The following is a 22,943-nucleotide window of genomic DNA, read 5'->3' on the forward strand; positions in this document are numbered from 1 at the left end:
CACACTTTAACATGATTACTCTTGGTATTAAACACAGAGTAATTAAAAAATGTCACAAATTAAGCCTACATTTTAAAGGTTTATTTATTTGAGAGGGAGAGTTAGAGAGATCTTCCACCTGCTGGTTCACTCCCCAGATGGCCCCAGTGGCTGGAGCTGGGCCAGGCCAAAGGCAGGAGCCAGAACTCCACCTGGGTCTCCCATGTGGGTGGCAGGGGCCCAAGCACCTGGGCCTCTGTTCCTCTCTCACCACTGAGCAGCTTAGACCCATGTGCGGCAGCAGCAGCAGGGACCTCTGTGTGCCTCTGCCCCAAGGGCAGCCGTCTGCTGACTACACAGCTGTTCCCCTCCGGGCTGCACACGTGACACGGCCTGCCATTCGCAGACAGCCCTGTCACTCATCTGTGTTTGGCATCCACTCTGCAATTCTGTCAGACCACAGAACACCAAACACTCCAGCACCAGGATCCCTCCCGTGGCCTTCAACACTCCACTCCCTCACTCACTGCTGCCATCCCTAAACCCTGGTAAGTCTTGTCACTTCAAAAGCCTGTCCTAGATGGAATCTAGGGTATGCAAGCTCTCAGGACGGCTGCTGGTGGGCAGTCTCTGGAGATGTTGCCTGTTCTCTCCGGCACCAAAACCACAGAGGCCTTGCTGGCACTCATCACCGGGCAGCCTGGAACTCTCCTGTGGGGCCAACAGACAGAGAACTTCCAAGCTGTGTGTGTGTGGGGGGGTGCGGCCTGCTCCCTGGGGAATGGCGCCTCTGAGCAGGACACATGAACGTTGAGAAGCCCTTGCATGGAGGCCGCACTGTGTACCCAGCTGACGTACAGACGGGTCGGTGGGGGCGGGGAGCCTCCCCCTGCCTCGGCCCATGCGGACACTCAGAACCTCACTCACGGCCACACAGGATTACCCACCTCAAAGTCACCCTGCTTGTACTTCGAGGACAGACCAAACGACTTCGCGGGACTGACAGGGCCCACCCCGGGGTTAAGTAGGAAGTCCTAAATTCACCTAGATTCAAAGACTGCTGAGAAAAAAAGTAGAACACGGGCACAACGAGCAGAGGCAGGGAGGGAGCCTCTGTGGAAAAGGCACGAGGACACGGCCGCCAAGACCCCAGGCAGAGCGCCAAGAGCAAACGGCTGCCCGTCAAGGCCTGGTTCTCCGGGTGGGCATTCACAGAGATCCTCTTACAAGTGCTAACGTATTTTAAAAACAAACATTTCCACAGGTGATCTGGACAGACAGAAAACTGCTGTCTACCCTACGAAGAATCTCTAAAAAGTTCCTGGAAAATGCACATTATGATCAAACTATGCTTGGATCGCAACATTATTTCTTGCACCAAAATAAACTTTTAATTTCATTTTCCATGAACTTTTTGAAGCAGCTATGCATCCTGTGGCATGAGAACTGCAGACAGCAGGAAGTGCAGAGTGGCCAGGGCAGGGCAGGGCCCCAGTGCACAGAACTACAGACAACAGGAAGTGCAGAGCGGCCAGGGCGTGGACTGGGCCCCAGTGCACAGAACTACAGACAACAGGAAGTGCAGAGTGGCCAGGGCGTGGACTGGGCCCCAGTGCACAGAACTGCAGACAGCAGGAAGTGCAGAGTGGGCGGGGCAGGGCCCCAGCGCATAGAACTGCAGACAACAGGAAGTGCAGAGCAGCCAGGGCAGGGCAGGGCCCCAGTGCACAGAACTACAGACAACAGGAAGTGCAGAGCGGCCAGGGCGTGGACTGGGCCCCAGTGCACAGAACTACAGACAACAGGAAGTGCAGAGTGGCCAGGGTGTGGACTGGGCCCCAGCGCATAGAACTGCAGACAGCAGGAAGTGCAGAGCGGCCAGGGCGGGGCAGGGCCCCAGTGCACAGAACTGCAGACAACAGGAAGTGCAGAGCGGCCAGGGCGGGGCAGGGCCCCAGTGCACAGAACTGCAGATGGCAGGAGGCAGGAGTGCAGAGTGGCCAGGGGCAGGGCGGGGCAGGGCCCCAGTGCACAGAACTGCAGATGGCAGGAGGCAGGAGGCAGGAGTGCAGAGCGGCCAGGGTGGGGCGGGGCAGGGCCCCAGTGCACAGAACTGCAGATGGCAGGAGGCAGGAGTGCAGAGCGGCCAGGGCGGGGCGGGGCAGGGCCCCAGTGCACAGAACTGCAGATGGCAGGAGGCAGGAGTGCAGAGCGGCCAGGGCGGGGCGGGGCAGGGCCCCAGTGCACAGAACTGCAGATGGCAGGAGGCAGGAGTGCAGAGTGGCCAGGGCCAGGGCGGGGCAGGGCCCCAGTGCACAGAACTGCAGATGGCAGGAGGCAGGAGTGCAGAGCGGCCAGGGCCAGGGCGGGGCAGGGCCCCAGTGCACAGAACTGCAGATGGCAGGAGGCAGGAGTGCAGAGCGGCCAGGGCCAGGGTGGGGCAGGGCCCCAGTGCACAGAACTGCAGATGGCAGGAGGCAGGAGTGCAGAGCGGCCAGGGCCAGGGCGGGGCAGGGCCCCAGTGCACAGAACTGCAGATGGCAGGAGGCAGGAGTGCAGAGCGGCCAGGGGCAGGGCGGGGCAGGGCCCCAGTGCACAGAACTGCAGATGGCAGGAGGCAGGAGTGCAGAGGGGCCAGGGCCAGGGCCAGGGCGGGGCAGGGCCCCAGCGCACAGAACTGCAGATGGCAGGAGGCAGGAGTGCAGAGCGGCCAGGGCGGGGCAGGGCCCCAGTGCACAGAACTGCAGATGGCAGGAGGCAGGAGTGCAGAGCGGCCAGGGCGGGGCAGGGCCCCAGCGCACAGAACTGCAGATGGCAGGAGGCAGGAGGCAGGAGTGCAGAGCGGCCAGGGCGGGGCGGGGCAGGGCCCCAGTGCACAGAACTGCAGATGGCAGGAGGCAGGAGTGCAGAGCGGCCAGGGCGGGGCGGGGCAGGGCCCCAGCGCACAGAACTGCAGATGGCAGGAGGCAGGAGGCAGGAGTGCAGAGTGGCCAGGGCCAGGGCGGGGCAGGGCCCCAGTGCACAGAACTGCAGATGGCAGGAGGCAGGAGTGCAGAGCGGCCAGGGCCAGGGCGGGGCAGGGCCCCAGTGCACAGAACTGCAGATGGCAGGAGGCAGGAGTGCAGAGCGGCCAGGGTGGGGCAGGGCCCCAGTGCACAGAACTGCAGATGGCAGGAGGCAGGAGTGCAGAGCGGCCAGGGCCAGGGCGGGGCAGGGCCCCAGCGCACAGAACTGCAGATGGCAGGAGGCAGGAGTGCAGAGCGGCCAGGGCCAGGGCGGGGCAGGGCCCCAGTGCACAGAACTGCAGATGGCAGGAGGCAGGAGTGCAGAGCGGCCAGGGGCAGGGCGGGGCAGGGCCCCAGTGCACAGAACTGCAGATGGCAGGAGGCAGGAGTGCAGAGGGGCCAGGGCCAGGGCGGGGCAGGGCCCCAGCGCACAGAACTGCAGATGGCAGGAGGCAGGAGTGCAGAGCGGCCAGGGCCAGGGCGGGGCAGGGCCCCAGTGCACAGAACTGCAGATGGCAGGAGGCAGGAGTGCAGAGTGGCCAGGGCCAGGGCGGGGCAGGGCCCCAGTGCACAGAACTGCAGATGGCAGGAGGCAGGAGTGCAGAGCGGCCAGGGCCAGGGCGGGGCAGGCCCCAGCGCACAGAACTGCAGATGGCAGGAGGCAGGAGTGCAGAGTGGCCAGGGCCAGGGCGGGGCAGGGCCCCAGTGCACAGAACTGCAGATGGCAGGAGGCAGGAGTGCAGAGTGGCCAGGGCCAGGGCGGGGCAGGGCCCCAGTGCACAGAACTGCAGATGGCAGGAGGCAGGAGTGCAGAGCGGCCAGGGCCAGGGCGGGGCAGGGCCCCAGCGCACAGAACTGCAGATGGCAGGAGGCAGGAGTGCAGAGTGGCCAGGGCCAGGGCGGGGCAGGCCCCAGCGCACAGAACTGCAGATGGCAGGAGGCAGGAGTGCAGAGAGGCCAGGGCCAGGGCGGGGCAGGGCCCCAGTGCACAGAACTGCAGATGGCAGGAGGCAGGAGTGCAGAGCGGCCAGGGCGGGGCAGGGCCCCAGCGCACAGAACTGCAGATGGCAGGAGGCAGGAGTGCAGAGTGGCCAGGGCCAGGGCGGGGCAGGCCCCAGTGCACAGTCTGCGCACCTTGATGTACTCGCTCCAGTGCTGCAGCAGTGCCTGCTGGCCGCCCTTCACGCGGCTGAACAGCTGGTACATCTGCGTGAGGTCCGGCACTCTGTTCTCATCCAGCAGGTGGTCGAGACCTAGAGAGAGCAGCCACAGGAGCGCATCAGGGCAGTGACGCCGGAGGGCCACAGCACACGCCCCCACACAGGCAACGCACGACGGGAAACGTGCGTCCAGAGGCCGGACGGTCTGGGTAAAGCTGAGCTCCATCTCACTGCTCGGGGGTGTGCTGGGAGACACACGCCCAGAACGTCCACACCAGCTGTTCACCCTGGCAGTTTCATGGTTCCAAGTTATTTCTGATTTAGTCCGTCAGTCGGAAAACGTCATGGTTAAAGATAAACCAACCCACTTGATTTTCCAGCTGATTCGCACATCAAATAATAAAACCACCTATTTTTAAAGATTTATTTCAAAATCAGAGTGATGGAGAGAGAGACACAGAGAGCTCTCCCATCTGCTAGTTTACTCTAGTGACTGGGACAGGCAGGGCTGGGTCAGGCTGAAACCAGGAGACAGTAACTCCACCTGGGTCTCCCAAGTGGGTGCAGGGCTCCAAAGATTTGAGCCTTGGCTGCACATTAGCAGGGAGCTGGATCAGAAGTGGAGCTGATATGAGGGGCCAGCATCACAAGTGGTGGCTTAACCCACTGTGCCATTAACGCTGGCCTCCAAACATTTATGATCAGACATTTTGAAATATTTATTTGAAGCATCTATTTGAGGTTTATTCTTGTAGAATCTGGATATTTTCCAGGGTGGGTATCTGGTCTGGTGGCTAAGACGTCCACATCCTGTGTGGTGGCCTCGGTTGGGCCCAGTTCCACTCCCAATTCCAGGCTCGCGGTGATGTTCGCCCTGGGAGTCCGTGGTGATGGCTCCAGCATTTGGGTCCCTGCTACCCACGCACATGGTGCTCTAGGCTCCCGACTTTGGCTTGGCCTGTCCTGGCCATTTTGAGGAAACTGGGGAGTGAATTAGCAGATGGGACGTCTTGAATAAACGGAAAAAATAAAAACAATAAACATTTCCTAAAGCTACACCACAACCAGGAAAGTTTTCTTGGAAGACTTTTCTTGCTTTACCAGTGGAGAGGCAGTCACTGGGCCACGGCAGAGGCTGTGCGCCAGCCACACTGCACCCAGTCCCAGCTCCACGGTGGGGTGGGGTGGGGTGGGCCATACGTCTGAGGCTCACCCCAACCACAGCTCCAGCTGTCTGTGATTCTGTAAGCTACACTCGGATCATTTGTACATATGTAATTTTCTTGAAACAATTCTGCTTATCCAAGTATGCACTAAATGACTTGTGCGAATTTCTCCTGTTTACTTGAAGTCTTTTTCTTTTTTTTCTATAGTGCCTTCTTTTTCATGACACCTGGTGCCGATTCTGAACACAGGTCTTGCGGGATGGACAGTGAGCTAAAGACCTCATCGACACGCAGTTTCAGTGTGGTGGGAGCAGAGGAACAGCCAGACCAGGACCAGGCTCCCGACCAGAGGCTGCGGGCACCACCAGGCTGCTCCGCCCGGACTTCCGCCTCCTTCCCCTCTTTCATTCCACAGAGACGAGGAGCTATCAGGGTTGTTCTCAAGTTCAAAGATAACTACATGGGGTGGAGTACAGCTGTCTGTAACAGGAGCAAAGTTCACGCCCCTTCCCTGTCTCCTGTTGGAGACACCAGCATTACCTGGCAGCAGGTGGGTGCTGCCTGGGCCGCTCCTCAGATAGCCAGTGGTCTCCAAATGCACTGAACTGGCCGGCAGAGGCGGCATCCAGAGCCCGACACCGAGCACCGCAACTCTCTCAGCAAGGCTTTTTAAACAGCAGGGAACCGACGTCCAAACCCCGGCACTTAGCAACACAACGCGCGCCCTCCTGCAGCGGCCAGGGGCGGCCAGCGTCCTCTGCTTGCGCAGCTCACGCTGACGGGGCTTCCCCTGGCACCGAGGTGCACGTGTGGCCCACTAGAGACCCATGAACATCCACACGCCAGTGGGCCCCTAACCACAGACCAGGGTGCACACGGTGGGAGAGAGGAGGAAAACGAGTGAACAGGAACAGGAGCACACGCAGCGCGCGTGCACCCACGTCCCCACTGCGAAGCCCCCAGCCCGGAGAGGGAATGTTCTCCCAGTCGCCTTGCAGGCTGTTTCTCCTACCTGCTGATGTCTCCCCCAGTGGCCGACGCGCTCCTCTGCGGCATCGCCCTCACCTTCCCGACGAGCTAAGAGTTACCACGCAGGCGAACCGACAGGAAGGGGGAGAACCTACCTTTCTGCAGAATTGCTGTCAGGTGCTCCCCCAGCAGCTGCTTCTCCACACAAGCAATCAGTGGTTTCCTACACGAGGAGAAGCAGAGCGTCAGAAGGAGTTTAGGGAGAGCCCTGGGCTAGCCGCAGCGGTCCAGAGCAGACAGGGTCACAGCCACCCAGAACCCAAAGGCGAGAGCAAGCGCGGTCCTCACACAGGCAGGGTGGACGGACTCGGGGCCCTTCCTCAGGCAACTTAAGGAACTCACAAGCAGGCCACACAGGTGGGACTGGGGACACAGACTCGGCAGCCAGGCCAGCACACCTGGGGACAAGGTAGTCCAGCCTGCTACTGGCCGGCAGCCTGCAGCCAGGCTCTGTGTCGGGTTTCCAATTCACGTCAGTCCTGCATCACTGACGTAAATCCCAGCGTGGAGTCCAGAGCCCTTCAGAGCCTGCTGAGTGGCTCGGCCTCGTCCAGGTGCTGACCCCTCGCTGACCGTCAGAGATGACTACAACCACCACAACACCGCCCGGCTCGAGGGCTACGGTGTCAGCGGCTTCGGTGACGGATGCCTTTTCCCTACCCCCCTTTCCCCCACACTCCCATGCTGCCCAGACTCTCGGCCTTCCCAAGGCTTCCAGTGCCGCCGCCCCTCACCTCCTGGACACAGGCGCACGACTCACACTCCTCAGGTTCCAAGCAGCTTTGGTGGAGCCTGAGACCCAGCCCGACATGAGATTTCCACCCTCGTGGGACGCCCCTGCCCACGCTCCTGCTCCCTCCAGGCGTCACCTGGCAGGGCCTGGGGACCACGGAAGTTCCCGTCATGGACAGTCTGCTAACGCAGCAACTGTGGGCCGGGTTACAGGCCCCGACGCTGCCCTTCCTGGGCTTCTCTCCCCGCCCACAGCCCAGTGCTGCCCTTTGCTGTTTTCAGAACAGGGCACCTGCTTTACCAAGCAGCACTGATTTTCGCCGTCTTCCCAAGGTTAATTTCAGAGATTTTTTTTGATTCATTTATTTGAAAGACAGAGCCACAGAGGGAAGTGACAGAGGGAGATATTTCCATCCACTGGTTCACTCCCTAAATGGTTGCAATTACCAGGGCTGTGGCCAGGCCAAAACCAAGAGCTTCTTCCGGATCTCCCACATAGGTGCAGGGGCCCAAGCATTTTGGCCATCTTCTACTGCTTTTCCAGGCCATTAGCAGGGAGCTGGATCTGAAGTGGAGCAGCCAGGGACCAGCCCTGTGGCATGGTGGGTAATGCTGTCACCTGTGGTGCCGGCATCCCATATGAGTGCCAGTTTGAGTTCTAGCTGCTCACTTCCAATCCAGCTCCCTGCTGTGGCCTGGGAAAGCAGTGGAAGATGGCCCAGGTCCTTGGGCCCCCGCACCTGCATGAGAGACTGGGAAGAAGCTCCTGGCTCCTGATTCGGATCAGCCCAGCACTGGCTGTTGCAGCCATTTGGGGAGTGAACCAGAGGATGGAAGACCTCTCTCTCTTTCTCTGCTTCTCTCCAACTGCCTTTCAAATAAATAAATAAATCTTAAGAAGGGGGGGGGCTGGCGCTGTGGCATAGCAGGTAGGGTTGCTGCCTGCAGTGCCGGCATCCCATATGGGCACCGGTTTGAGTCCTGGCTGCTCCACTTCGGATCCAGCTCTCTGCTATGGCCTGGGAAGGCAATAGAAGATGACCCAAGGGGCCAGCACCGTGGCTCACTTGGCTAATCCTCCGCCTGCAGCGCCAGCATCCCATATGGGCGCCGGTTCTAGTCCCAGTTGCTCCTCTTCCAGGCCAGCTTTCTGCTGTGGCCTGAGAGGCAGTGGAGGATGGCCCAAGTGCTTGGGCCCTGCACCCGCATGGGAGACCAGGAAGAAGCACCTGACTCCTGCCTTTGGATCGGTGTAGCTCTGGCCGTGGTGGCCATTCGGGGGGTGAACCACCGGCAGGAAGACCTTTCTCTCTGTCTGTCTATAACTCTACCTGTCAAATAAAAAATAAATAAATAAATAAAAAAGATGGCCCAAGTACTTGGGCCCCTGTGCCCGTGTGGGAGACCCAGAGGAAGCTCCTGACTCCTGGCCAGCCGCTGCAGCCAACTGGGAAGTGAACTAGCGGATAGAAGATCCCCCCCTCTGCCTCTCCTCTCTCTGTAATTCTAATTTTCATATAAATAAATAAATAAATCTTAAAAAAAAAAAAGGAAGAAGAAGAAGCAGTGGAGCAGTCAGGACTGGAGCCAGCACCAATGTGTGATGCTGGCGCCACAGGCCACAGCACGGGACCCACTCCCGAGCGCTGAGGGAGGCGTCAGCGCGCCTCCCCACTTGGCTCTCACGGCAGCCCTCCACCCTGCACACCAGAGGCATGTGACCTGCCCAGGGCCATGGCTCCAGCGGAGCCCAGTGTGTGGCTCCCTCTGCTGCCATGAGCCTGGATCTGCTGTCCCCTCTGCTTTCTCTCTCCTGGCTGCTTCCTCTTGAAGCTAAATGCAACAGAGGGGAGCAGGACACAGGCGTGGGGGCCCTGTCCTGGTTCAGCCCCACTCTGCTCAGCACACGCGAACGCCAAGGCCGTCTTCCCTCCCGCTCCTTCCCTTCCTCCTGCCTGCCCCGACCCACTTGTACCATTTCTGGTTCCTCAGATTCCCTCTTCTGTCTCCTGCGTGTGTGTCTCACCTCTCCTCGCGTGAGACACACTCACAAAATGTCTCTCCCTTTCTTTGCCTGGATTGAGTCCTGGCTCTTGGCTTCAGGGCACCAGCCAAGTGGGCGCTGGGGAGTGGACCCGAGGACGGGAACTGCCGTTCTGCCTTGATCTCTCCCTGTCTGCCTCTCAATCTCACTATCCCACCCCCCAGGAAAACCCTAAGCTCTTTAAAAAAAACGCCTACTGGCCAGTGTGACTCCGCGCGCGCACACACACACACCCCCACACACACACACAGTCCTGCAGGTGCGGAGCCCCTCGGCCACGTGCTGAGTCATGACAAACGCTACCAGCGAGTACAAAGGCGCCCCGGGACGGCACAGAGGAAGGGACAAAGGGGTTCTTATCTCAGCGAGGCGGCAGAGGAGCTGCAGTACTCACTGGGTGCTGTGGTCTAAGTACGTGATCACGCGATCTCCTTCCTCTTCCAGACGTTTACTTACATGGTTAAGATATTCTGGAACCTTCCAAAGAAAACATTTAAGCACATCAGTAACAAAAAGGTTCTTAGTGTTACCCAAGAAACGGAAATTTTGTTTCCCTTATAAAATTAAAAAACAAAAGCAGAGTATACAGTCAGCCCCAGTTGGGGGGGGGGGCTGTGAGAAACACATGAGCAGCTTCCCGGAGACCCAGCTCTGGAGTCAGGGCCCAGGCCACAAGCCTGCTGTGTGCCTGCTCACCACACGGGCCCATGCACAGCTGGGTGCTGAGAGCCGGGCGGCAGGCTGAGCCCCCGGGGATGCCTCACATGCCCCCGAGGCTCTGTCCGCCCCGTGCAGCCAGGCCTAGTGAGGCAGGTCACAGTGCACAGGCGCCTCCTGGATGAGGCAGAAACCGGGGATGAGGCGGAAACCGGGGACGAGGCGCATTTTTATGACGACGCGCTTTTTTATATATTTTTTTCAATGCTTCACACAGATGACAGATTTTGACACATTTCACTTTGCAGATTTAGGATTTGTTTCCTTATCTTCTTGCTTAAACCTGAGTTCCTTTACAAATTTCAGACCCTACCTTACTGGCTTTTGATTTTTAAGGGGGAAGACAATAAAACAGCTTCTAAGTGAAGGAAAAGAAATTAAATTCTTACCCTAAGAAGAAGAGAGCTAACTACTGGGATTTTGCGAGATCGTGGCTTTGAGACGATCTCCAGGAACGTGCGCATGTGTGCGGTTAGCCCGGGTCTATTCCCACAGAAGGGGAGCATGGCAATTCATGCCTCATCGTCTCACCTCTCTTTCTTGCATCAATCTTTGGCCTTCTGCAGCATATAAACAATTCGTCTCTTCCAAAAATCTCAGTTCAAATGAGTCCTTATACACCTAAGAAACCAGAGAGTCATTTCAGTCAGCAAACTTGAAAGCTGGCTTTCCCAGCACCCCGTGACCTGCGGGCCCTGGGTTGGGTCCGGCAGGGCTCTGTGCATGCTACAAATACACCCTCTGATTTTCACACGTGACACCAACAGCTTTCCCAGGTCTTTGATTTCTTATTCCACACTTCCCATGAAAAAGCTGGCATTTTTATATAGGCACATTTATCAACCTTTTCTCCTGTGGCTCCTGGTTAGCCGAGTCATCCCCCTTGCAGGGACTAAACACGTCCCATGTTCCCGACAGCAGGGTCTGCGCCTGAACCTCTGCTGCTTCCCCTGCTCCGGGGAGGGCAGCCAGGAGGCAGCCAGTCCCGGGCCAGAGCCCGCCTGGCGGCCGCGGCGCTCACCTGCAAGTCGGACAGCATGCTCAGCAGGCTCCGCAGCAGGCTCCTGTCCACGGCCTCCCCGCTTCGCTCTCGTTCGATTAAGAGCAGAATGCCATCGATGGTCTTGCTCTGAACCATCCTGTCACTAATAATGTGGTTTCGGAACAGTTCTAATCCCATGTCCCTGGACAAAGAGGAAAATAAGACTTCATTTCTGGTTGCCGTAGGAACAGGCCCCCGCAAACACGTGTGCTTGCTCCCTGCAGCCGGTGCCAGAAGCCCTCTGGGGCTGGTGCTGAGGCCCGGCGGGCAGAGCTGCCGCCTGCAACCCCAGCATCCCACATGGGCACTGGTTCCGAGATCCAGATGCTCCACTTCCGATCCAGCTCCCTGCTGATGTGCCTGGGAAAGTGGCGGAGGATGGGCTCAGCGCTTGGGCCCCTGCCAGCCACGTGGGAGGCCCGGAAGCGGCTCCAGCGGGGCCCAGCCCCAGTGGCTGTGGCCATCTGGGCAGTGCACCATGGTGGGAACATCTCTCTCGCTGTCTCTTCACCTCTGTAACTCTGCCTCTGAGGAATGTTGACTTTCTGGCCAGACCGGCATGCGTCGTGTTTCCTTACTCCCAGGCCGCCTGTGTTCCTGGATGAGGCTGCGCAAGCCTGACAAAGGGCCGTGGAGGCTCTCCTGGACCACGTGTGCCGGACCACATCAGAGTGTAGACGTCCGTGGGCCCGCGGCCCATGGCACCGACCCTTCTTCCTGGGTGAGCGGCTGCAGGCGCACGAGGCACCCACTCCGCACTAGCACCCTTCAAGAGCCTCGTGGTGCCCTCCTTCCCCTCTGCCCCGACGGAGCCTGTCACGGCGACTTCTCTGCGGCCTACTGCCTCCCCAGCCGGCACACTCTCCCAAGACACGAGCACGGCACGGATGCCGCAGTCCAGTCAGGTGGCTGCCCTGGCTCCCCACGGGCAGCATCCTGGGGGCCACGTCCCCTTGTTGGCTGCACACAGCAGCCACAGTGACCGCTCCTGCTCCCTGGACACTTCGCACAGTGGCCTTCTGAGTGCTTCAGAGAATCCACGGGGCACACAGAGCAGTAATGCAGGACGGGTAGACACAGGCTTGAGCCACTGCCTGGACCTAAATCATGGTCCCAGGCAAGGAACTTTCCTTCCTGAACTGTGAACAGGGATCAGATGTCTTAGTTTGCACCTGTGCAACACGTCAAAGACATGCCTGCCAGATGGGTAGCCAGTGCTCAGAACGGTTAATGCTCCACCGAATCCACCTTCCGACTCCTGCTGCGGGACTTCAAATGCTCTAATCATCACTGCATCCAACGCTCTGGAAGCCACGCAGGAGCCCTCAGGGAGCTGGAAAGGGCTCACCCCCCAGCACCCAGCACGGGCCCACAGTGCCGTCCTCCCAGGCTCACCCTCCATCACCCAGTGCAGGCCCACACCACTGTCCTCCCAGGCTCACCCTCCAGCACCCAGTGCAGGCCCACAGTGCCGTCCTCCCGGGCTCACCCTCCATCACCCAGCACAGGCCCACACCACTGTCCTCCCGGGCTCACCCTCCACCACCCAGCACAGGCCCACACCGCCGTCCTCCCGGGCTCACCCTCCACCACCCAGCGCAGGCCCACACCGCCGTCCTCCCAGGCTCACCCTCCAGCACCCAGTGCGGGCCCACAGTGCCGTCCTCCCAGGCTCACCCTCCACCACCCAGCACAGGCCCACACCGCTGTCCTCCAGGGCTCACCCCCCAGCACCCAGTGCGGGCCCACAGTGCCGTCCTCCCAGGCTTACCCTCCAGCACCCAGCGCGGGCCCACACCGCTGTCCTCCAGGCTCACCCCCCAGCACCCAGTGCGGGCCCACAGTGCCGTCCTCCCAGGCTCACCCCCCAGCACCCAGTGCGGGCCCACAGTGCCGTCCTCCCAGGCTTACCCTCCAGCACCCAGTGCGGGCCCACACCGCTGTCCTCCAGGCTCACCCTCCAGCACCCAGCACAGGCCCACACCGCTGTCCTCCAGGGCTCACCCCCCAGCACCCAGCGCGGGCCCACAGTGCCGTCCTCCCAGGCTTACCCTCCAGCACCCAGCGCGGGCCCACACCGCTGTCCTCCAGGCTCACCCTCCAGCACCCAGCACAGACCCACACCGCTGTCCTCCCAGGCTCACCCCCCAGCACCCAGCACAGGCCCACACCGCTGTCCTCCAGGGCTCACCCCCCAGCACCCAGTGCGGGCCCACAGTGCCGTCCTCCCAGGCTCACCCTCCACCACCCAGTGCGGGCCCACACCGCCGTCCTCCCAGGCTCACCCTCCAGCACCCAGCGCGGGCCCACATGCCAGTCCTCTCTCCCACAGCGGGAGGTGCTCTGCCTCTGGCCCTGCTCCCCTCTCACCACAGCCTGCTTTCCTGTCTGAACTCCCTCACCACCCTGCTCAAAGCTCCCTTCCTGGATAACTCACGCTCCGTGGCTCTGCCTCTCAGTGGACAGGAGGTACTGCAATTTATTCTATGCTATGAGAAATTGTTACGATTTATGTGGAAGAGTTACGTCACATTACATTTACGGGGCCCGGTGTTGTAATACAGCAGGGAAAGCCACCGTTTGTAACTCCGGCATCCCAAATGAGCACCAGTTCAAGTTCCTGCTGCTCTACTTGCAATCCAGCTTCCTGATAACGTGCCTTGGAAGGAGTGAAGATGGTCCAGGTGCTTGGGCCCTGGCTGCCCATGTGGGAGACCAGGATGCAGCTCCTGGCTCCTGGCTCCTGGCTCTGGCCCAGTCCTGGCTGTGGTGGCCATATGGGGAATGAAACAGTAGACAGACGATCTCTTTTCAAAATCGATCAATCTTTTAAAAATCATATTTATAACCCGAGAGCTCGGGGGTGCTGGCATCCTGCACCCGAGCACCTGGCTCAAGCCCTGGCTCGTCTGCTTCTGACCCACCGCGCTGCGAACGCGCACCCTGAAGGCAGCACACAATGGTGCAAGTACCTGGGGCCCCTGATTCATGGCTACTGTGAGCATCTGGGAAGTGAATCAGCAGACAGAAGCTCTCTGCCTTTCAAATAAAAGGAAAATAAAGAAATCAAAGTTGAGCGCTCTGAGTGGTCTGTCAATGGGGCTGCAGACGCTCACCCCTTATGCACGCTTCCGGGAATGAACTCATGAGCAGTGCCTTGCGGTGTTGATGCCAAGTGGTCTGCTCCGTCACTCTCGTCACCCTCACCCTTCCCTGGGCACAAGCTTCTCCTGTGTACTGTGCCCGCCTTCTCAGAGAGGACGGGGACTGTAAGTGCCATACATGTGGGGCTGGCGGGGAAAGAGTGGTAAAAGGAGCAAGAGGAAGCGAGCGTGAGAAGGGGTCAGAGGCCACACACACGCAGGGGTCCGAGCAAGGACTACATCAATCCACGGCACAGATCTCTGGGAGGGCGTGGCAGCTTAAGCGAGTGCTGCTTCCACGTGGTGAGAGCAGAGGCCTCCGAGCCCCAGGGGAGGACGAGTGTGAAGTCAGTGGGAACAGGGCGTGACTCACGCCCTCTGGGGCAGTCACGGTTGAGACAGAGGCAAAACCTTGGTCAAGCACGGTTCAGTAAGCTGTCAAGGAGGGACTCGAGTGCCCCCTGGCAGACCCAGAGCAGCACAGGGGAGCAGTGTCCTTACAATGACGACAATGATGGTGCTAAGCAGGGAACGACAGGCTGACCTAAACGAGCCTCGAGAGCCCCCTCTGCGTCCTGGAGACCAGGCCCCCGCGCCACTGCTGGCAGCCAGCCTCACAGGGGCAAGCAAGCTAGGCCAGCCACGCCAGGCCGGGGGCTCTGAGTTCCAACTGGAGCACTGCAAAGGGCGGGTCAGGTTTTCAGAGAGAAGCCCGAGTGCATCAGCGTTGACCCGCAGCTGCCATCAGCCCCTCAGCTCTGAAACCCGGACTCTGCTGAGGGAGCGTGGCTGGGCTGGGAGTCTGGTGCGGCACTTAAACGTGGCTGGACCGGTGTCCCCTGCTAGGATGCCTGGCTCCAAGCACGATTCCCGCTCATGCGCTCCTGGGAGGCATCGGGTGATGGCCCAAGTTCCTGAGTCCCTGCCAACCCTGTGGGAGACCCAGAAGGGTTCCAAGCTCCAGCTGTCGCCGACATCCAGGGAACAAACCAGTAGAAGAGGAATCTCCCTCTCCCTCTGCCTTTCCAATAAACGAAAAACAATATTCAAAGAAACATGGCTTGACACAGAATTCTGACTGCTTCCACGGGGATCCCTTAGCTGTGACGCTCAATGAAGACTGGAGAAAGTGCCAGAACTTGTTCGTCCCTGGGCACCTGCCTGCCCCAGCTCCACCCTTCATCCCCACCACTCAGGAGCCAGTTTGCACTGGTGACTTTGGCTAACATCCAACACAAGAGAAAATGAGGGCCACAGCCAAACGGACCCCCAGGTGACCGGGGCACTCACCAGAGAGACGGGAGCATGGAGTTCTGCAGGACGTAGGTGCGGTCCAGAAACAGGAAGATGCTCCTGATCATGATCTGGAAGTCAGAGAGGACAGTGACACGGACACGCCGCACTGCCAGCGCCCGCCCGCCCCAACCGGCTTCCTCCCGTCATCTCCGCCACTGCGGTCCCGACTGCGCCGACTGCAAGCCGAAAGGCCATCTTTCAGACATGGCCGTTTCTTGGCTGACGGTGGGCATCTTACTAGAACAGGGAGATGGGCCAAGTTTTTTTTTTTTTTTTTTAAATTAGCTCGTGTTATCTCGAGGCCTTCAGGCCAGCTCTGCGGCAGGCAGAGCTAGGAGGATGCTGGGTAATTAGCTGGCCCCCGCTGCTGCCGCAGCACCCCACATTCCCTCGAGAAATGCCTCCACCTCTTCAAGAGGTTTGCGGCCACGTCAGCAACCCCCAACACACTCCCGCAGGCCCCCAGCCCACACCCAGGCACAGTCCTCGTCTCCTCCTGGGCTCCTTCAGGAGACAAACGGAACAACCTATTTAGAAACCCTTTTCTCCTTCAGTAACCAACAGCCAGGTCACAGGAGAAATCATATCATGAACTCGAGTCAGTACCCCACGGAAGCCAAGACTCCGGCTGTCCATCAGAGTGACCTGAGACGGGAAGAATTCAGGGCCACGCAGGAGCCCTGGGCACTGCCCTGCGCGTCAGCACTGCTGTCCCAGAGCAGCGTCCCAACACAGCGCTCGGCTCCCCTCCCTAGGTGTGTGTGTGTGTGGGGGGGGCATGCTGTAACCAGACAGACAGCAGGATTAAAAGAGGGCGAAGATGAGCAGCAGCTCCGTCTCCTCTTGCAGCTAACCGGAGGCCCAACAAGACCCAGGAGGGAGGCAGGGCGTGGGCTCCAGGGGCCCCAGGCGGAAGCTTACCATCTGTCTGCAGTGATCTTGCCAGCACGTGTCAATCTTCTTTAAAAATAAAACGCTGTCTAGCGAGTCTGTGCACACCTGCTAAGGAAAACCTCAAAAATGTCGGCCAGTTTACTGCAATCTTAATCCCTTAATTCCCGCTATCTGCTCCACTGAATACTCCACATCGTTTAGTCATCAGAAAGCTAAAAGACAAGCCGCTCTGCAGGCCAGTGCTCGGGGCTGACAGCACCCGAAGGTGGGCGCTTTGGGAGGTGGGTCACTGAGCGCAGAGCAACCATGAGTGGGTCAGTGCCCTCACCAGAGGCCCCAGGGAGACCACTGGCCCTCGGCCGAGGGAGGAGTGAGAATCAGGTGCCACCTGTGACCTGGATCTGAAACCTGCCGGCACATTCACCTTGGGCTTGCGGGCTCCAGCGCTATGAGAGACAATTAGGGCAGTGAAGCCGGCTGGGCCACGGTACTCTGCCGTCGCAGCGCGGATGGGCTCAGAGAACCTCGATGCCGTAAGTGTGCTTTCCAGGCCTCCCCATCTCAGGACCTGGTGGTGATGAACCCTGCCTGCCTCGCCCTCTGTCCTGTGGCTGGAATCGCCTCCCATCTCACCGCTCCCTTCCTCCAGGTCCCTGCAGGCACAAGCGCCCGCTGTGACAGAGGTCCCAGCTCATGGAGTGCAGAGCCCCGGAGCAGCGTGGCAGGCGGCTGACTACTCCAGGGGCAAGGGCAAGGGCTGGCTCCTGGGCTCAGCGGGCACCACAGGACGCCCCACCCTCGGTCCTAGAGGAGATGCTCACCACACAGCCTGCAGGATGTGAGAGGACCCGCCCTCCACCTGTGCTGCACACAGGGCTCTCTGTGCAGGCGCACTGCGGGGAAAGCCACAGGCTCCGGGCGCAGTCGGGTTGGTCCCACCAGCATGGACACTGCCAGGTGCCCACGGGAGGAGATGCACCGCCCCCAGCAGAGGGAGACCATGCCCATAACGGCTGGGTGCAGGTCACACGGCGGCTGGAGCCTCCCAACAGGGGGCTGACAGCAGGCGGGGTGAGTCCAGCCAGCAGGCACGGAGGCATGGGTCGGGCTGCTAGGCGGCGCTGACCACCACTCTGCTGCTTCCTACGCCTGTGCTGCACCCCCAGGAAGCACATCACCCAACAGTTCAACGGTTAACAAGCCGCTCTGGGGGAACCCTTCTGCACATTAAAGGGGACTTCCCCTAAAATGGCTCCGAAAGTCAATATGATCTGCCACCGGTAATTCTGCTGTTCCCACGGCAAGAGGTGCTCAGCCGTGAGTGAGGACACGGGCGGGGGGGGCTCTCCCCAGGACACGCACTGCACACACCTCTTCCAGGGCACAAGGTGCATGCGTGCAGCACGGCGCCCAGGCGACTGGAGAAGCCTCTCTTGCAGTCAGTGTGCCTCACAAGCCTACTGAGGAGTCGGGCAGGTCTTCCAACCAGAGAAACCCAAGAACAAGCAATGCCTAGGACACCCCATGCAAGTGACTCCCCCAAAGTGATCACAAGGGGAAACACAATGGCCTGTGCACAGGTCCAGGTGTGGTGGTGGTCAGGTCCCCTGGCCGTGATGACCAAGGAGGCCTAGCTCTTAGCACTTGCCAAGGTGTACACGTCTTGGCTGTCCCTCTTGCTGGTCGACACAACACAGAGCAAGGGACCAAGCCGTTTGCCTTGGATCCCCAGCTCCAGGACAGGGCCATACACTGGCTATGTGTCTGGAGCCTCTATTGGTTCATCCTGAAAATATGGTTGATAAAGGCAGTGGGAAGGAACCAAGCCACAAATACAGAGTGTGGCCACCCGGTCGAGGCCCTGACACGGAAGCTCTGAACCTGCGGCCGTCAGCACGTGTGCAGCCAGCACGGAGCTCGGCAGTTTCCCTGCTGTCTGCCCTGCCCTCTCCCACCCCATGGCTCTGATGCGTGGTTGATCGCAGGTGCCCAAGACTCACTAGCCCCCTGGAGCTGGCCAGAGCCACAACCCCGGGGACGAGTTTTATCTGCTGTAATTTGCAAGGTTAGATTCCAAGGACGGGTGCGTCCGTATTTTGGGAGAAGCCCTCCGCCGCTGGCTGAGCCAGGCGGCACGCGGTCTTGAAGCATGAGCTGCCCGTGTGCACACGTGCCCAGTGGGGCAGGCAGGGAATCTCTCCTATTTTGCCAAAGGGCTATCATCAACCGCAGGTGACCGATTTGGATCGGCATCACGTGAGACGCGCCCCGAGTGGACGCGGCTGCCCAGTGCAGTGTGGAAGCTAACCGCGCTCCCAAGGAGTCCTTTTTCTGCTTGCCTCTGGCGGGGGCTGCACGTGCAGACCCCCGTTATCTTCCCGAGTTTGGTATCCACACACACGGAACCTTAGAAAGCAGTTAACACATGAAGGACGGCAGTGTCCTGGAGGCAGGAGGAAACCTGACCAGCTCACCTTGGAGCACTGCTGGCCAAGTGGCCACGTGACACCTGCAGCAGCGCTGCTGTGGCAACACGGGTGGGGACCTATGTGCCCCAGTGGAACTGAGCCTGGGACAGTCCCCGGATCAAGGAGCAGCCGTGCGAGTGACCCCGCCACAGGGCTGCCATCTGAAACTCCGAGTTCATCTTTGCCATCTCCTGGGAAGGCTGCCCGCCTGTCCTGGGCCATCGCACGCACGGCTGCGACGCGGGATCTCCATCGGGAGCTCCAACTGCACACCCAATCTGCACACCCAATCCTTCTGTTGTCCTCTTTCCTGGCCACAGTCAGGCCTCTCCCTCTCAACTGTGAATTCTGTCAGCCTGGCTTCTGTGTTGCGCTGAGGGCACTGCCATCCAAACCAGGTGTTCCTGCTGCACCCCGCCCCAAGCACACAAACAGGTACACTGTCTTCCCAGCCAACAGAACCCACACATCCTGCCACCCCGTCAGCTAACAATTCAACATCCACTTCTGTTCAGCAGCTAACATGCCCGCTGCCAAAAGCACCCCCTACTTGACCGCTCGGCAGCTTCTCCCCTCCCCACAGCATCGCCGAGCCTGCGGCACACACACCGCCTCCCCTGCTCACACGGGCTGCTCTCAGTCCTGGGGCCGCACCTGAGGCACGTGACACCCTCAGGATGCTGGACAAATGCGCGAACAAAAGCTTCACGTTTCTGCCACGTCTGCTGGTTTGTGCTCTCAAGGCTGTGAGTCCCGCTCTAGGTGCACCTGGTCTGCACTCATTTCTTCATTCTGCTGAGCCACGAAGACCATCCGGCCACACTGGATCCTTCCCTAAATCCCAAGAACGCTCGGCTGCCACAGGACCAAGTCAACTCCTCAGCAGCCGCCCCGAGACCCTCTCATCCCGCCAACCTCCCAGTTCCCAGGAACACCCTCGCCCCAGCGCTGCACAGGGCGCGCCTCCTGTCCTGGCCCTCAGGTGTCCTGGTGACTAGCAAGCACACCTAACAGGGTGGTGTTTTCTCCCTCTCCTTTTACAGCCACATTCATCGCAACATCGAGGAAGTACAGTCGCTCCCTCACCGTCACCCCTTGGCTGAGCCTTCTTAGCGGGGCAATCGGTTTTCCACTTCCTGGTGCTGAGACAGTAGACAGGAAGCAAGCGCCTGTTCGGAGCGCATCAGTGAACACGTCAGTCAAATCACGGGGGGAAGCGACTGGCTGGCAGGAGGATCATTCAATCAAGCAGTCGAATAGCTTCCACGTAAACTGGGCCAGCCAGTAGGCGAGAGAAAATACCACCTGCCACTGACTCCTACAATGCCTTGTAGTAAGGGCGGCTGCTCTCCAGATGTGACCACCCGACCTGTGGGCACTGGCCAGGTCACCCGGCCCCAAGGAATCCCTGAGCTTCAGCGCAAGGGGTGGGGTCTCCCCTCTGCCCTCACAGGTGCCTCGGCAGACCAGGTGCACTCTGACCAGGTTCCTCTCGCTCTCTCCAACACTCTCGCAATCTCTGCCACGGAGCTTTGCCAGAAAACACCAAAGAGGCGCACGGACAGAGCCAGGCCAACAGAACCACAGCTGACTGCTCTCACCGCCCACACAGGCACTGCAGAGCCTGTGGCTCCACACCAGGAACACCCACCCCGGCAGCTGCCCTGGGCTCACGCTGCCGCACCTGCAAGGGCTACTTTCCTGACACGAGGCAGCGGGGAGGGGCCTCCTTGAGCCGGAAGTGACCCTGGAACCAAGCAGGTCTCCCCAGGGAGCTCTCCGCATGGACAAACAGGAGCCCAGGCACAATTCCCACACGGAGAACACGTGCCCTCCAGTTCCTACCCACGACAGTGATGCTCCTTGTCAGGATTCAGAGATTTCCCACAGCAGGCTGAGACAGGGCGGTGCGACAGCAACCGCCACAGCGCCCTCCCCCGCCCACGTGCACGCGCTGCACGACCCCTGCCCTCGACCCTGAGTACCAGAGCTGCTGTCTGGAAGGAGCGAACAGCCATGCCGTGAGAGGCAGGGCTGGGGCTGAGCGAGCGCGCGAGGAGGGCCTGGGCCCCACAGCTGCCCGCCGCAGAAGGGACCATGGCCGTGAGCCCGAGCAGGGGAAGCACAGGGCTAACCCCGGCACAGCCGCCCGACTCCCGCCCGCCGGCTGTGAGCTGGGAAGCAGTGAGGGCTGCGCCAAGGCTGTGGAAACGTGCTCCACGCCACAGCTCAGACTGGAAGGGATTTCAAGAGCTTTCCTCAAATGCTCCACCTAACCCAACACATGGGCACAGTTTCCCATGTAAGCGGCAAAATTTCCACGTAAAAGTCCATTACACTGAGTCATAAAAAGGAGTAAGCTTTCTGTTCTATGAATAGAAGAGAACTTGAACATCCACTGCTTTAACGTTAAGGATACTCATTAGTTCTTTATCCTATCAATGTCCGATTGTAAAAGATTTAGGTAGTAAACAGAAACTGAACGAGCCCGCAAAGGATATTCTCTGAACTGGAGAATTTGTGCTTGGACGTGGTCCTCACAGACCTGGCGCAGCTGCTTGTACAGTGTCGGGGAGACCTTGTGAGAGCAGAGGTTCTCAACAGCCTGCAAACAAACGAATACAGTCGTTACGCAGCACCAACAGCCCTCCCTCTTCCACCTGGACGGAAAGCTGCGCCCCAACCGAAAGACGGGACCCGCAGTGCTCCTCATCTACCCGAAGGCCCCACTGCGGCCGGCCGAGCACGGCCACACCCGCCGCACCTGCCACAGCACGGCAGGCAGCCCCGCCTCCATTTGGGAGTGTGCGCATTTGTCCCCAGTGCGATGGCTTCTAAACCCGGCTGCACACCAAGTCACCGCCGCACCTTGGTGTCTCTGTCGGGGGCTCCAACTCCTCGGACTTGGGCAGTTCGCCTGAACTGACCCTGAAGAGTACGGTGGAGCCAAGAGTGCCTGTCCCCTAAGTGACCAGCTGCCCACCACAGGGAGAGCCGGGGCCGAGCCCTCTGCTCCGCTGGGCAGGGCTACCGCCACCGTGAGCGGCAGGAGAAGCCGGCGTGGATCCTAGGACAGGGCCGCGTGCGGCTGAGGCTGGAGCTGCACGGCACTGTGCTGAAGCAACAAGGCCTGTACCTCAGCTCTCAGCTGACTTCCTGTACAAGGCCAGAAACCCCTTCAAGTGTTAGACACAGAAATGTGCTCTCCCTACGAACAAGAACAGTGTGGACACACAGAGTGGATCATTTTAGACAAAGAATCTCACTTAATTCAAATTCGATATTCCTGCAGGAAAAAGGTAAAGTCTTGTGTAGACATTCGTTGCAACAGTATTTATAAGTGTTAATCATTTTAACATTTAATATCAGAACTGCTACAAAGTGTATTAACCCAAGCTAATTAAATACAGTTACCTACTGCTGTACCTAAAATAAATCCCTTCTTACAAGGATCGAGAGAGAATGTGGGGTGGCAGTGACTGAAACACAGCCCGTTTCCCAGCAGGTCACCAGCCTGACAAGGGAAGCAACCCTCCCCTGCCTCTGCCCGATCCCGGAAATAAGCAACTGCCCCGCCCCCGAACGCTCGACGCCTTCCTCACCCTCGTGAGTCCCGGACCTTGTCCCGCAGTCCTCGCAGTGAGGATCGACCCCGCTTTCCTTTCACGACCAGACGGTGCTCTGGCTGGCAGCCAGCAAGCCCCAAACTAACCGCCACCAGCGGGTCTCCCTGCAATCCGTGAAGAACACGTGCTTTCTCGCGAAGTTGAGAGCAGCTCAGTGGGAGGTGTCCCTCACACAGCAGCGCTGCCGACGGCCACTTTCTGACAGCTTTCCTACCTGACTCGGGAGTCACGTCCGCACGACCACTGTGGAACTGGGAATCCAGCTCTTTGGGGCACACTGAGAATTACTTTGCTTTCAGAGTTGAGAATGTGAGTACGTCTCGACGTAAGCCGCCCACGCCTGGGCTTGCACGGGGCACTGAAGGAGCGGTCACTGCTCACAGCTCCCCACACGGCAGGGACCAGGAACTGCGGGGAGCTTCTACTCCCGGGTGCTGCCCGACCTCCCTGCACCTCACAGCTGTCAGGGTTCTGCCACGGCCACCACACCAAGCTCTCAGCATCAGCACACGACAGGGCCAAAGGAACATCGGCACGCTGCTGTCTATATATAGTGTCACACTGTCACCCAGTGTGCTCACTGCTGCTTCACACAATGCTCTCTGGGGACGAGGGCAGGCGTTCCCTTCGGGAGTTACAGTA

General features: G+C 59.6%; 1 protein-coding gene across 2 annotated transcripts in view; it reads right to left on the reverse strand.

Moving 5' to 3' along the window:
• Positions 1-22,943, reverse strand: part of CUL4A (cullin 4A) — a 43,915-nt gene that overhangs the window by 12,455 nt on the left and 8,517 nt on the right. For both annotated transcript variants that reach the window (XM_051841699.3, XM_089303360.1), the window contains exons 3-10: positions 21,176-21,280; positions 16,235-16,303; positions 15,308-15,381; positions 10,854-11,016; positions 10,364-10,453; positions 9,510-9,592; positions 6,435-6,502; positions 4,119-4,237 (exon numbers count right to left, since the gene is read on the reverse strand). In XM_051841699.3, coding sequence (XP_051697659.3) covers positions 4,119-4,237; positions 6,435-6,502; positions 9,510-9,592; positions 10,364-10,453; positions 10,854-11,016; positions 15,308-15,381; positions 16,235-16,303; positions 21,176-21,280 — 771 coding nt within the window. The remainder of the gene's footprint in view (positions 1-4,118; positions 4,238-6,434; positions 6,503-9,509; positions 9,593-10,363; positions 10,454-10,853; positions 11,017-15,307; positions 15,382-16,234; positions 16,304-21,175; positions 21,281-22,943) is intronic.

This window comes from Oryctolagus cuniculus, chromosome 9, assembly GCF_051225735.1.
Source record: "Oryctolagus cuniculus isolate XC-2025 breed Fujian yellow rabbit chromosome 9, ASM5122573v1, whole genome shotgun sequence".
In the NCBI taxonomy this organism is placed as follows: Eukaryota; Metazoa; Chordata; class Mammalia; order Lagomorpha; family Leporidae; genus Oryctolagus; species Oryctolagus cuniculus.